General features: G+C 46.7%; 2 protein-coding genes across 2 annotated transcripts in view; one reads left to right on the top strand and one right to left on the bottom strand.

The window, feature by feature from the left end:
- Positions 1–1685, top strand: part of T265_11045 (hypothetical protein) — a gene marked incomplete at both ends in the record, with an annotated part of 42637 nt that extends 40952 nt beyond the window's left edge. Inside the window, one exon of the mRNA XM_009177591.1 lies at positions 1495–1685. Within this exon, the coding sequence (XP_009175855.1) occupies positions 1495–1685 (191 nt within the window). The remainder of the gene's footprint in view (positions 1–1494) is intronic.
- T265_11046 (hypothetical protein) overlaps positions 1–13608 on the bottom strand; it is a gene marked incomplete at both ends in the record, with an annotated part of 17074 nt that extends 3466 nt beyond the window's left edge. The window contains 5 exons of the mRNA XM_009177590.1: positions 1381–1593; positions 5272–5508; positions 8734–9039; positions 11038–11323; positions 13559–13608. Coding sequence (XP_009175854.1) covers positions 1381–1593; positions 5272–5508; positions 8734–9039; positions 11038–11323; positions 13559–13608 — 1092 coding nt within the window. The remainder of the gene's footprint in view (positions 1–1380; positions 1594–5271; positions 5509–8733; positions 9040–11037; positions 11324–13558) is intronic.
- Between the last annotated feature and the right edge of the window lie 27 nt (positions 13609–13635).

The raw sequence follows: 13635 nt of genomic DNA, 5'->3' as shown, positions 1-13635 counted from the left end.
CGAGAAGCTATAAGCATTTGTTATTGACCGTCAATTCTCGTCGCCAAATTGTAATAACGATATCTTCCCCAGCTTAGTTCTCGGTCTGAATCTCCCAAGCTAGCCTTCCTGTCAGAACAACCACCAAAGGTTGATAGCCTGTACAGCGCGTCGTATATATATGTAAGTAGCAACAACCGTCTAGAAATTCTGACGCATTCTGGACAGGCCATCAGTAACGAGCCTTCGGCTAATACTGGGTCATGATTGGCTGTTGGGTCCGGACTTTCGACCAATCAGATCGCTGCTTGATGCCTGACCGGCAAGCGTCCCGAACTTTTGGCTAATCTTGTGCGGGACAGGCTTCTCGGCTGGCGCAGTGCCTAAATACGAGCTGTAAAGGGGTATCCGCGTGGAATTGCGCTTAAGACATATCGCAAGAAATGCTGATTCACTTTTATACAGACCGCCAATATATCTGTCTCGACGTGGCCGAATCCTACTTCAAGCCACAGGACTATCGCCTACGGACCGTATGATCAGTCACACTGAACAACTGAACACCCAACATAACTTCCAGGATATACGTTTGGGGGGAGGAGGAAGTGATTGAATGGAAGCGTGATTACAGCACCACCTTTTTCCCTCTGGAGAAGGCTGCACACCGGAACACAAAAAGGATCTACAGCGCAGACCGGATAAATTCATTCATTCTCCTATAAGTCAATACCGTCTTGACAAACCGCATACGTTGTTCCAAGAGACGGATCTTTGCTGACACGAGTCCCAACATGAGACTTCAAAAGAAAGGCAATTCATCGAGTCCCAACAACAAAGTCCAACAGCAGCAACGGGAAGTGCTCGCAAAAACACGACGATTATTTGCATAAAGGAAACTACTTACGAGGTTACTGAAAACTCCTTAGCCCACGACCGGTTTCGTCCTTTTCGGGACTCATCAGGCAGGCGCAGTCCCCCAGTTTCCATTAACCTTACGATCTAGTTGAACCCAAATTGCACTGTTTTGGAGAAATACACTCATTTGCAAATCAATTTTGTTTTCACGGCAGGCTCAATTGAAACTCTGGTTTATGATGTCCTCAATTTGCTTTTTGTTTTGGCTGATGCTTAGGGCATGCTCTAGGGAGACACGGTAGGTGAATAAAGGCGTCCGACTGTTGCCCGAAGTAAGTCCACTGTAGTAATTATTTGTCAAAGGAACCCCTGATAATCAATTTTAAGGGATTCCTGGTATTGGAAATAAGGATATGGAAACTCAGAGAGGATCGAAACCAGTGCCACTTAGAGGTGACTGAACAAAAGCACAGCATAGTTATGAGACAACGCTCCATGGTATCAAACTGATAAAAATTATGAACCCAGAATGGAAGCGCACAGTACCTTAAGAGTAATATTCTTGAACAACGTATCTTCCAGAACGGCCTGAAGTTTTTGACAGATTTCCAAATATGTATCGCGATCATAAGCATCTTTGGAATGCTTTCCACCGTACAGAGAAGCCATCAGACCACCGGTTTGAGCGATCCGGGCTCGGTTGGCATCCACCGAGTTGGGAGCAGCAGATCCGAAATGTTTCTGTGCCAGGACAAACGACTAACGGGGAATGTACGAAAACAACATGGTCAAGGGAGTTACAGGATGAACTATGCATGAATACCAAAGCGGCGTGCCGATTCGAAGACTAAACTCGAGATGGCACAAAAGAGGTTGCATAGCAAACGTCCGTCCAACAGTGAATGTGTGCACAAGTCTAGTTCGTCTAGCCTCTACTTTAACTGTCGTCCATTTGGTGCGCGTCACTGGACACGGCTTCCTGCAATGACAGTGAGAGTGTAATCGGTACTGGTACGTCCGGTGAGTCGTCTTTCTCGTTTCCGCCCGATCTAACACGTTATCGTTGCTGTGGTTCTGACTGTCGACAGAACAGAACACACAAACAAGGCGACCAAGTTGACCAACATTACTCGGTCAAACTGACAGTGCGAGCAACATTAAGCGAGCCAGTTTCAAAAACACTAACACACAAGAACAGCATGAGATTGCAGGCCAGTTTATAGAGCTGTACAGGTTTCGTCCTGTAAGTGAAGCCAATCTATGCTGAAAAGCCGACAAGCACTGCACAGCTGTTTCATCCTTATTGGGAATGATCAGCAGTGCGCATCTCACGAAACTCCGAAGAGTCTCGAACCCGCAACCTCCGGGCTATTTGTTTGTACACTTAGCCGTTCGGTCACAAGTGGCTTCTCGGCTTTTCATCATAGATTGGCTTCACTTACAGGACGAAATCCCCACAAAAATCCCAAACCTCCTCACACTACCAACAAGAGCTGTACAGATTCAATACGCAGCGACAACATGCTGGTCTAACAGAGGACAGGGAGTCAAGCGCAAAAGAAGTGCACACTGGCCAGAACAGCGTGGCGTCGGTAAAGCAGGTCGTGAAGGTGACAGAGTGATGATTGCGAATCTAGAACCGCTAAAATGTGGCAGAGAGCAGAATGTGTTTCGCAAACCACGCCGCTGACGGAGCACTATAGCGAGCTGAGGTTCATTATGGTATATGAAGGCAACGCGACAGGATTTTAAAATGGACAAAACGGAGATCAACACAGCTTTCAAACCGATCGGTGCACATCACCCTAAACCTTTTGGACTCCTCACATAAGGTAAATGGAATGTCTACTTTCGACCTACTCTATCTGCGGCAAACTCGCTGCGGTGTACACATTTCTAAACTGCTCGTAAGCTATCGGAAACGAATGTAGGGGATAGTTTCCAACTGACAACAACTCTATCCAAACTGAACATCCACAATGAGTGATATGACTTCCATTTTTCCCTAAATTAAGACATAAACCAGGATTGTGTACACAAAAAGAACGCCTTGCGTCAATAGAGCTGCCTGAGTAGCTTTGGGATAACCGCAACGGTACAACCTTTCAACAGAGAAACTGTTTATTTCTGACTTGAGGTATAACAATGAAGAACGATGGCAATGAATGTGTACGAGTTCGGTACTTCAAGATGGTTTTTGTCCTGGTTGAAGCTGGACAGTTTCAAATAAAGGGCTGTGTGGAAGCCGCGGTTATCTGCGCTTCGTACCCATAAACTGTACATTGCTGTTGCAAGAGTGGACGGAGACCCGAATCCCCGTGCTCGCGTCAGCATAAGTTCCGGCGAAAGACGAGACCACTTCCCGAAGTGAGAAGGCTGAGGTAGCGTTTCCTGACGTCCAACACCTGTGGCATCATTTGGACCGTCAAGAGTAGAGTGCAAAATGCCACGCTTCGATCTGACCTACTTTATGGAGGACCTTAGAATGTTCTCCCTGGTTTACCATCGGTTCCTCTGAAGAATCGCGCGGGTGTGGTGGGAGCAAAAGATCAATAATACAGAGGCACGCCGAATGATTTTAAATAAAGTTCACTTCACCTTGATGGACCAGCTGATTACACCTTTGTGAACGTTCCGTTATTCAGCATTTGAATTGCTACGCGCTGGTTATCAGCTGAAAATATGTTGCTTCAAGCTTTCGCCGAACATCACCTCTGTTGAGCTTGTTATGCTTGGCGTCTCCTTCAGAAAGATTAGCTGCGTGTCATATACCTGAGGTAAGATTGGTGATGATGGGATCAGAAACCTGGCCGCTGCGCGCCGAGGACGTCAAAAGACTTTCAGTGTTTGACCGTCGACGTCTTCGAAGCATTGCCCGAATCTGGTGGGAACATCGGATCAGCAATGCTGAAGGACGTCGAATGGTATTCGGGGGAAATGACTCACCCTCGATAAATAAACTGATCACACTGCATAGGCTGCGCTGGGATGACCACGGGCTGTGTATGCCAGAAGACTGACTTCCTTGAAGGGCTCTTTTCGCACAGCCATGTGAAGGGTGGAAGAGAGCCAGAGGTGGTCAAACAATGACTTGGCAGCGAAGTGTGAAAGCCATTACCAGCAAACTCAGCTGCGCTGATAATTGCCGTCTTCCTGGATGGGGACCCCGAGACGGGCCATATCAATGGTTAGAGACATTGTCAGACATGGCCCATTCGCGCCCTCAATGGCGCTCATGCATCCAAGCTATTGCCTTCCCAATCCCTCCAATTAACAGTCCTGTATTTACATACCAATGTATCAGCTCCCGCCTCCAATGCGCAGCTTTCTACCCCACCTCCCGAAATCATCGGTGAACGCAACTGTGGCAATTACAACCATTATAAGACAAGTATGCGGTTCTTACAGCTGACAATGATGATGATGATGAATGCGATAATGGGGTACCGCCAGTATTCCTGATGCGGACTACACAGAGGTAACACTACGTTCACCATTAGTACTAGAAAAGGTTCTCAGTAAAACATACATACTAGCTCACGCATCACTGCTCCTTGGCTGTTATGATATGTTGCCACTCGTTTGAGCATTACCGACCGCCCTCCACTGAGGGGAGGTGGCCTCGCCTATCACTGGGTAAAGTAAGCAGATAACATCTTAGAAAAACGGAGCCGTTGAAAACAATCGTTGTGGGCTAACACAGCGGAATATCTTCAACAGCTGTCTAGCTAGTTAGAGGAAAATTACCCTCCCTCACTCAACTTCACTAATGGGGCACACTCTAGAATTCATGGGGTCGGTGGATCGATTTCCATTGCTTGAATGGGTAAATACGTAAATTCTGGATCACACTAAAAAATTGACACTATCCTGAAAGCAGCAACTCGAAGTGAGAGAACGCTGAGTCAGTCGGACAGGTCTGTCGCGCACCGGCCACGTACCAAAACGAGGGCACGCACTGATTGGTCAGGATGTAGGCCAATCAAAATCGAGGGTTTTCAGCCACAAGGATTTTAACCGTAGTTTGTGATTTTTTTTATTAAATCTATATATAAATTTCTAATAGTTTATCTTCGCCTCAAGCTACTGCGCCTTTGAATTACTAGAGTGGGCGGGAAAAGAAGTCCAGGAGTTACAAGACGCAGTACACCGGCAATGAAGGGTCGGCAAACAAATTCGGTCAAAGATTCCTTATTCGCATTCACAGTAGATATGGCGTCGGGTTGGTTCTATTTAATCGCAAACTCACTATAGTTAAAGTACCTCCATGGAAATTGGAATTTAGTTTCTTCCGTATTTACCCACACCCAAACGCGGATTCTGGGGAGCGTTCTAGCTAGTCCTTGAACGAACAGATTCTCGCTAAATAGCTGAATGTTCGACAGTTACTTGACGGTCCCTCGGTTTGCGAAAAGAAACAATCCACATGCAACCTACTTGAATTATTCGGCTCTTTTTGTTCAATTCCTCAGTCAGCTGAAAGCAATGTTCTTGAAGAAACTCCATCTTGTCAGTCAGGCGTAGCTGAATCCGCTGCAATCGATCAATCTTTGCTATCCAAGCGGCACGCTCCGGCTCGTCGAAATGAAGCTCCGACTGTTCGCTAGGTTCTTTGTATGTTTTCTCCTCACCGGATATCATCAGAGTGTTCCCCAAGCAGACGATTGGTTTGTTCTTTGGACGAAAAACGAAGGATAGAGGTGATGTGAACATGTGGACTAGGTCAGGTGGAAAACTATAAGAAGAGGAATAAAAAGTGCTGTTTTTCCCCGTAGTTCATTGGCACTATGCGTAAGTAATCCCTTGCCTAGCTGCTATGCCACCCGACGGAAGCACGAGGACTGGGATACTGCCAGGTTGCCCAAGCCTAGACAGGGGAAGTCGAGAGACAGAGGTCGGGTTGGAACCACGGACCTTCCGGTCAGTGAACTCGCGCTTTGACCACTGAGCCACCGAGAACTACGAGGCTACTGCCAAAGACCGACTAAAACATTGTTGATGTGGTGATAGTTCCAAAAAACACTTCCATGTACTGGTTTAGTGGATTCACTCATGCCCCATTCATGCAACGACTGTATGCTAGACAAGGTATGACAGGGAATGTCCAATCGTTGTAGTCGGTAAATTTACAAGGTAGACCCGTTTTCGAAGTGGATAAACAGACAAAAACAAACTGGGAAGCCCAATACTTGGAAAATCAGCTTGAAGTCATGCCTTCGAGGCCTGCATACAAGTCAAGTAACCAAGGCGCAGAGAAGTTCCCGCGGGCAATGTTTTTTTTTCCAAAAGTCGGGAAATGTTTTTTTTCCAAAAGTTATGTCAGAATGCAACAGATGGGACAACTTTACAAAGACTGCCTCGAGAATACCTGAATCGGTAATTTAGAACACATGTAGCAGGTACATGGGATGTTTCCGGCGCTCACAAAAAGCCGTTTTATGATATTACAGTCATTTTTCAAGATTCCGAGGAAAACGGGAAGAGAAGAGCGACAAAAACATAAAATCAGTGAGGCTATAGCAGGTGTTGAACTTCGGAGTTCAGACAAAATGGAAACATTTAGGCGTATGAAGATAGTTTCTACCGGCGCGTTCGCGTTAAGACTATGACATAGTTGCTNATAATGGTTGGGACTAAAGCAGGCAAGGCATTCCTGATGGGTTTGCCATGTCTCGCAACTGAATGAGGTAGCACATGGATAAAATACCATGAGGTGTATAGAACCTCGTAGGATCAATGAGCGTCTGGTGGTGTATACGACGAGTGCTTCGGAGTCGCGTGTCACATGCAAGTTGCAGTATCGTGAAACACGTGGTTCAATTGTGAGTGTGGACTAAGCGCGGCTTTTAAAGCGCTTTGAATCGTATGAAGCTAAGGTGGTTAGAGCGCGAATTTACAGACCGAAAGGCCTGAAGTTCGAACGCGACCATTGTCTCTCTCCACTTCTGCTGTATAGGCTTGGGCAACTTGGCAGTATCCCAGCTCTTGTGCTTCCTTCGGGTGGCACAGCAGCTAAGCACCGCAAGGGTGTTACAGCTGAACAAAACTAAAAGAGAATTCGGATCGAGAATCGAGTGCACAGACTCTCAATGATAGCCCATCTGCGACACAGGATAATTCGACACCAACAAGGACACCTCTCAGGTCTAACCGAACAGACTTTTATCAGTTGATATGAAGTACTTCGATGCGTTGTTTAGCTGAAGGTCACAGTCAGGCAAGAAACAAAATAAACGAGAGGTTCAGCTGGGTTTTTCTGGTGAGTCTCCGGCAAAACCAAATTTGACCATTATGAGGTTACCTACAACTCGCGAACAGTTATATCATCCAATAAACCGATGTACTGTCAGTATTCCACGAGAAAGGGCTAGTAAATTAAACAAGGTCTCTCATGCTTCTCTTCTATTTGTGACGACCTTGGGGTGGGGTCGAGCGGTCGTCGCCAACTCGAAGAAATGTGTGCGTTTCTTGAATTTGAAATGTGTAGTTGTCCTAAAACATGTGGACGCGGCGATGTCAGACATGGCCTCTGCGAACAGTGATGTGAGGTGTCCTCAGGTTTTCGACCACCGATGCCTCAAAAGCGTGGCTGGTTTTGGATGGTGTCAGTGCGTTAGTAACGAGGTGTGGCAGGTACTTCAATCCGAGAAAACATCCAGCATCTTCGACCACGATAGCTCAGTCATGTGCTACGCATGCCAAAACACCGTCTACCGAGACGAGTGTTGTTCTCCGTGCCTCCTTCCGGATGGCGCAAACCGTGAGGTGGATAGCGCATGACTTGGCAGAAAGGCGTGAGAGAGATCACGAAGAGTTGGGGTGTTGTTGGTGTTGTACGCCTTCCAGGATGGGGTCCCAGTGACTGCGTCTGTACTTGGCTGGAGACGTTGCAAGAAATGGCGGCCAAACGATGTCAGTGGCATTCGTGCCGTCAGTTTCTTTCCAGATTGTCTGATTGAGCGGTTNAGGCACCTCAGAATGCTTGACATAGGTCAGCACTAGGTCCCCTCCCCCACCCACTCTTTTTCTCTTCTTTTCACTGTAGGGCTATCAATTAGAATTATAATATATGTCCCGTTTGGTACCTACTATTCAATCGACTAGAACAAAACAAGGATGACAAAGGCCACAGCAGTTGCGATGACCACTGAATCAGATCTGTAGAGAGCAAAACATCAAGCGGAGTGACGTTCCGTATGCTTACGCATTGCAGTCAAATAATAGCCAAAGTTTCGGATATGTGTTGTGTTGGATGAGTCCGCAAAAAAGTTCCGCGTCCCCTCATCTGATACGGCCCAAACGGGTTGGTTTCCCATGACATCAATAAAGCGTCTTGAAGATGATCAAACGGAATGCCATTCAAGCAAACGCTCGAAATGGGAGCTTGTTGAGAGGAGACGCATGAGAACGTGAACAGTGCACAGCAAGAACAGTATATTTACACAGTTGTGATAAAACCAGCGGTAGAGCACTGAAACCACGTAAAGGCAGAAAGATGATCAGTCCGAAAAGAGTTCTGTCCTCATCTAGAGGGACCACTTCTGCCATCCCGAAGCGTCGTCCATAAATAAGATGAGTCTTACGAATATGCACTCATTTGCAAACTAATTTGGTTTTTCGAGACTCACCTCCCCGGAGACCCGGGGACTGCGCCTGCCTGATGAGCCCCAAAAAGGGCGTCGTGGGCTGTCAACGGATTTTCAGCAACCTTTTGAGTAGTACATTACAAACATATAAGAGGAATCTTACTTGACATGTTCGGCACAGATTTTGAAAATCGTATGATTAGACCCGGGCACATCACCACTTAACCTGATCTGATGACTCACCATCAACAATGTGGAAGGAAAAGGGCATAATCACGGTAACAGATCAATCGGAGAGAGAGCTAAAACTCACCACAGTCGGCCAGTCTGATTTGGCACCCACCTCGACCGAATGTGAAGAAGTAGTGGGTGAATCTAGGCTCAACTTGCACACCGATTCGTTATCCGCGGTCTCCGAATCCATCATGTTCGCATCCTCCGTGCGATTCGGGTTTAAGCCACTCGTGAGGGACATGGATCGATTTTGCGCCACACGTGCCAGCTGGCGTGTTAGGTCCCGTATTCGTCCAAGGTCACGCTTGTGCGTCAAGTCGGACTGCTCTCGTTCCACCATCAATTCTGAACGTAGCTCACTTTCGCGGTCCCGGGACTGTTGAAGCTGAATTCGGAAAAAACGTTTACACAACAAAGTTACGCAGCCTGTATCCTACCATTTCATGGTCAGGAAATAAAACCGCTATGGTTGGATAACCAGAGTGAGAAATGTTCAAACCCCAACATATAAAGATATTCTCAGTGACCAGGAACAAAGTGGTAACCGAATGCCATAAAATTTCAAACAACCCACCTGAAAATGGACACGATGGTCTATGATCAGTCAAACGTTGACAAATTGTAGCGAATAGCTGGAGCGCACAATAAGTTGACAATTACCCTCCCTCGCCCACAAACTTGCCGCGATTCGTCCACTGGATTTTTTGGCTACAGATCGCTGTTTCCTCTTCCAATCAACTGCAACTGTTGATAAAGACCGTCTGTGGCGCACCCGGATAACAAACAGGTCACTTAATGCTGACCAATATTCGGGGAGTCAGTCGCACCGTGGAGTTCAGTTGGCTCAACTTTTCAGCTCATAAGCCGTTCGATAAAAAGATAATCGTTCAGCTGTAGTACCCTTTCGGTGCCTAGCTGCCATTCCAGTGGAAAGAGGTCCAAGCCTAGACAGGAGCAGTCGAGATGCTGAGGGTGCGTTCGAACCACGGACTTTCCAGTCAATAAGCTGGCGCCTGAGTCTACGAACCGTTCACCCAAATGCAGTGGCTCCAGCTGCTACAGCTTCGTTTGCCGAGAATACGAGAAATCCAGATGTGTACCGACTGATATTTCTCACCAATATATCTTTAGTCACCGCTTCAAGATTGGTGTTTGTGATAACGGTCAAATCTACTCAGGCATCGGCTGGACAGTGCCTCTTCCCAATCATCGGCTAGTGTCTAAATTGAAGACGATCGCTGCGGACTATCGCTTCTCGTTGGCAAACTAGAGACAAGCATCAAGAACAAACGAAATCATTGCGGAATTAGCAGAGCCTGTTCCATTTGTTAATATCGCATTCAGCCGCCTAGTGTGTCATGACAGTATAAAAACACAAAAAACGCACGGAAAAAGTCAAAACAGGAAACTGCCACAAGGACATCCAACTATGGAATTAGGAGTGAAGCTGAGGGAGTCGAAGTGACGGAGTTATACAACAGGTGAACGAGTACTGGATGTGTATAACAAACGCTGAAGAAGAAGCCGAGTGGGGGGGGGTATGACAGCACCTAGTTCACTGTAGCCTACTAGGATGGGGACTCGGGAAAATGCCACTTCTCTCTTAACATACAGGTTGGGTTTCAACCATCTGACGGATAGAGCCTCAGCCCAGCACAAGAGAGACCTTTTTGACTGACTGCTGAGAAAAAAGTCGTTCAGCTATAGCACCCTTTCGGTGCCTAGCTCTCATACCACACGAATGAGGCACGAGGGCTGGGATACTGCCAGGTCGCCCAAGCCTAGACAGGGGAAGCGGAGAGGCAGAGGTCGGGTTCGAATCACGGATCTTCCGGTCAGTAAACTCGCGCTCTAACCACTTGGGCCATCTAGCCCCCGAATGATAACCGCGACATACAAGTACAATTCCAGACAAATAGCAAGAGTTGTGGGGAACGCCCACAATTTCTCGTTTATTTGGGTGTGGTCGGATAACCAACAGACTAGCAGCATTCGTTTTCGCGCAACGGGCTGCAAATGAAGAGTGCGGTGTTCCACGAGGTGATCAAAGCCGTTCAGTGTATCAGCAAAGTGCCGTTATATGGAAGACATCCTGACTTATTGCGACGATTTCAACCTTAGTGGCCATACTCCAGCAAACTCCAAGTATACAAGCGCAGACCATAACTTCTGAAGTAAGGTTGCCGCCGACACCCATACTGCATGTGGGTTTAGTAAAAGCGATATAATATACGACAAGACTGTCCGGGAAAGGACAATTCACCTGCATAGATTTGACGTAGCACCCGTGTGTCTGACACGGAAGGCCGTGTAGCAACGATGAAACGAAATCCATAGTTAGTCTTGTTGACCGAATTAAAGGTCAACCACAACCCAAACTTACTTGATCTCGTAGGTCGGTCAGTGCCAGCTGTAGCTGCTCGATTTGAAGCTGATGCTCCGCCAGTTTGTCGGCAGTGACTGCTTCAGATTGTAAAGCATCCGTTTTACACTGCTCCAAGTGTTGTTCGGACTCTTCCAGGCGACTTATCGTCAGAAGATGTTCGGCCTGTAAATTTACGTTCCGTTCGGTCAGGCGACGCGTGAATTCCGACAACTGTTCTTCGCGTTGTTTAATAGCTCCCAATTCTGCCTCCAGTTCTGACAATCGTGTGTTCTCAGCAATTAGCCTGTGGAGCACACAGTGATACATTTATCCGAAAATTTAGATAAATGAACATACACTAGAGTCAAACATCACAATACCAGTTGTGAGGAATAAACCCTCTGATGACCTAGTCCCGATATCTGCACCCCTGAAGTATATCGCCCTCCTAGGGACGGCACTTCGGACAAACAAAGGTTGAAGGAATTTCTGTGGTTTCATTAGGAAAACGCGACGACCATGGTCTTTCGGAGATATACACTTGTTAGGAAAGCATCCCGCGGCCAGATTGCATCTGCCAACCAAGTACGAAGTAGGCTAACCTGGGATACCATATTAGCCGTCCGGCTAATACAATATTCTCCCGGACCGAAAGATGTTATTCTCACATCTGGACATGGAGAATGTCAGGTACAACCTCTTCTGATCAATTTTTACTATGATTAATTTCAACTGATGATACTAAGTCCTTGAGATCTTTAGGCGGACGAATGTCTCGCATTATGGACTTTTTGATGCGGATGTCTCCTAAGTCCGCTATTTTGACAAGTGACCTTGGGTTTCATCACCGCCGACACTTACATTCCCATATGCGTGCTTTGGTCGAGAAAACATACACAACGAGACTTAGAGTTTGACCTATACACTCATTGGCATACCAATTTGGTCTTGACAAGAGACTCACCAGGAACCCAGCTGGTGGGCCTCCCGTTTATGGTGTTCTTGGAGTTTCTGTTTCACACCGCAAATGCAATTGCGGTGGACAGATGAACTCATGCTGTGCTAAATGTAAGATAACTCGATCAATTCACTCTGGGGTCTGAATGCATTGTCGTGGTTGTTATACTATATAATATATATATATATATATCACCAGTAGTCGCGGAAAGATTGCTTTGTTATAAATTATTTTAGCTGTGCAGTGTCCGAACATCTATCCTCATAACTGCTCAAAGCCGATAGCCGGAAGTTTACTCGACAGCCTTTCTGGGAATTAATTTTACAAACGAGGGAGAAAAGGTTGTCTTGACGACAGAAGTGTCGTTTAAGGAAGGCGACTTTGAATTCTCTTGGATGCGGTAGAATGCCTCTACAACGGCTGCCGACAGGAACGACGGACGGCAGTTGAACTGATACTCTTTGGTGAGATAAGCGCGGCCTTTAATTGTAGACAAGAAACAGTGTAGCTAGGAGCTTTGAGTCATTCTGCTCTAGATGTTGTCCATAGAAAAGTAAGGCCCGTTTCAGACTGACAACGAACAGTCGCTCTAAAAAGTTGGTCGTTGTGTGCAGATTATAAAGTAGTGGCCACGCAACCCTGAAATTTCGATCAATTGCCTGGAAAGGTATATGTGACCGTAACGAAGACAGCTATTATTTGGTCTTTGACTGAACAAGCTCATCAGGTACTTCAAAGTGTTCATCATCACTTGCTTCGTTTCTCATAAAAATGTCACAATCGACCTATGGTGGTCAATGAACAAGCAGCCCACCGAGTTGCAAATTCTATAACCCGCCAAACCGGATCGCGCGTGGGCGAGCTGCTTTGGGGGACACAAATATAGTCCCTGCAAGAGCCTGCTAACCTTACATTCGCCGTCATATTACTGGGGGGAGAGTTAGCAACCAAAGGATCCAGTCAGCATCAAACTGAAAACAGCTTGATCAGTAGCGAGAGGAGAGCTTAAGCAGCTTACACTATCACCCGCTGAAGAGTCCCTCCTATCTACCAACGACGAACAAAAGAACTTATAAAGGAAACTAGTCACAAGGTTACCGAAACCTCTTCGACAGCCCGCGACCGGCTTCGTTTTCTTGGAGCTCACTAGGAGGGCACAGTCCCCGGGTTTCCGTCAACGCTAAGTTCTCCTTGAACCCGAATTGGACAGATTTCCACAAATACACCCATCAGCGTCAGGTTGGAATATCATGAACCAGAGATTCAGTTGCGTCTCCCGTGAAAACTAAATTGATTCGCAAATCAGTGTACCTGTGGCAATCAGTGCAATTTGGGTTCAAGTAGAACATAAGATTGACGGGAACTCGGGAACTGCGGCTACCTGATGAGCCCCAAGAAGGGTGAAACCACCCGTGGGCTGTCGATGGATTTTCAGCAACCTTCGGAGTAGTTTGCTTTATGAAAACATACCGCAATGCCTCGAATATCGTACCAAGGTGGCCTTTGTGCGACGCATTCGGTTGAGTTTCCCGTGGAGACCAAATGGACTTGCAAATAAGTGTACTTGTCAAAAGAACTCACTTTGACAAGTGGGCTTCCTGTTCGGACAATTTTGCTTTCAGCTGTTCCATTTCCGATACCTGTCCCCTCAATGTGTC

The sequence above is a fragment of the Opisthorchis viverrini genome, assembly GCF_000715545.1.
Source record: "Opisthorchis viverrini unplaced genomic scaffold opera_v5_436, whole genome shotgun sequence".
In the NCBI taxonomy this organism is placed as follows: Eukaryota; Metazoa; Platyhelminthes; class Trematoda; order Opisthorchiida; family Opisthorchiidae; genus Opisthorchis; species Opisthorchis viverrini.
Note: the sequence above shows the minus strand (reverse complement) of the source record. Positions and strands in the feature narration are given on the sequence as shown.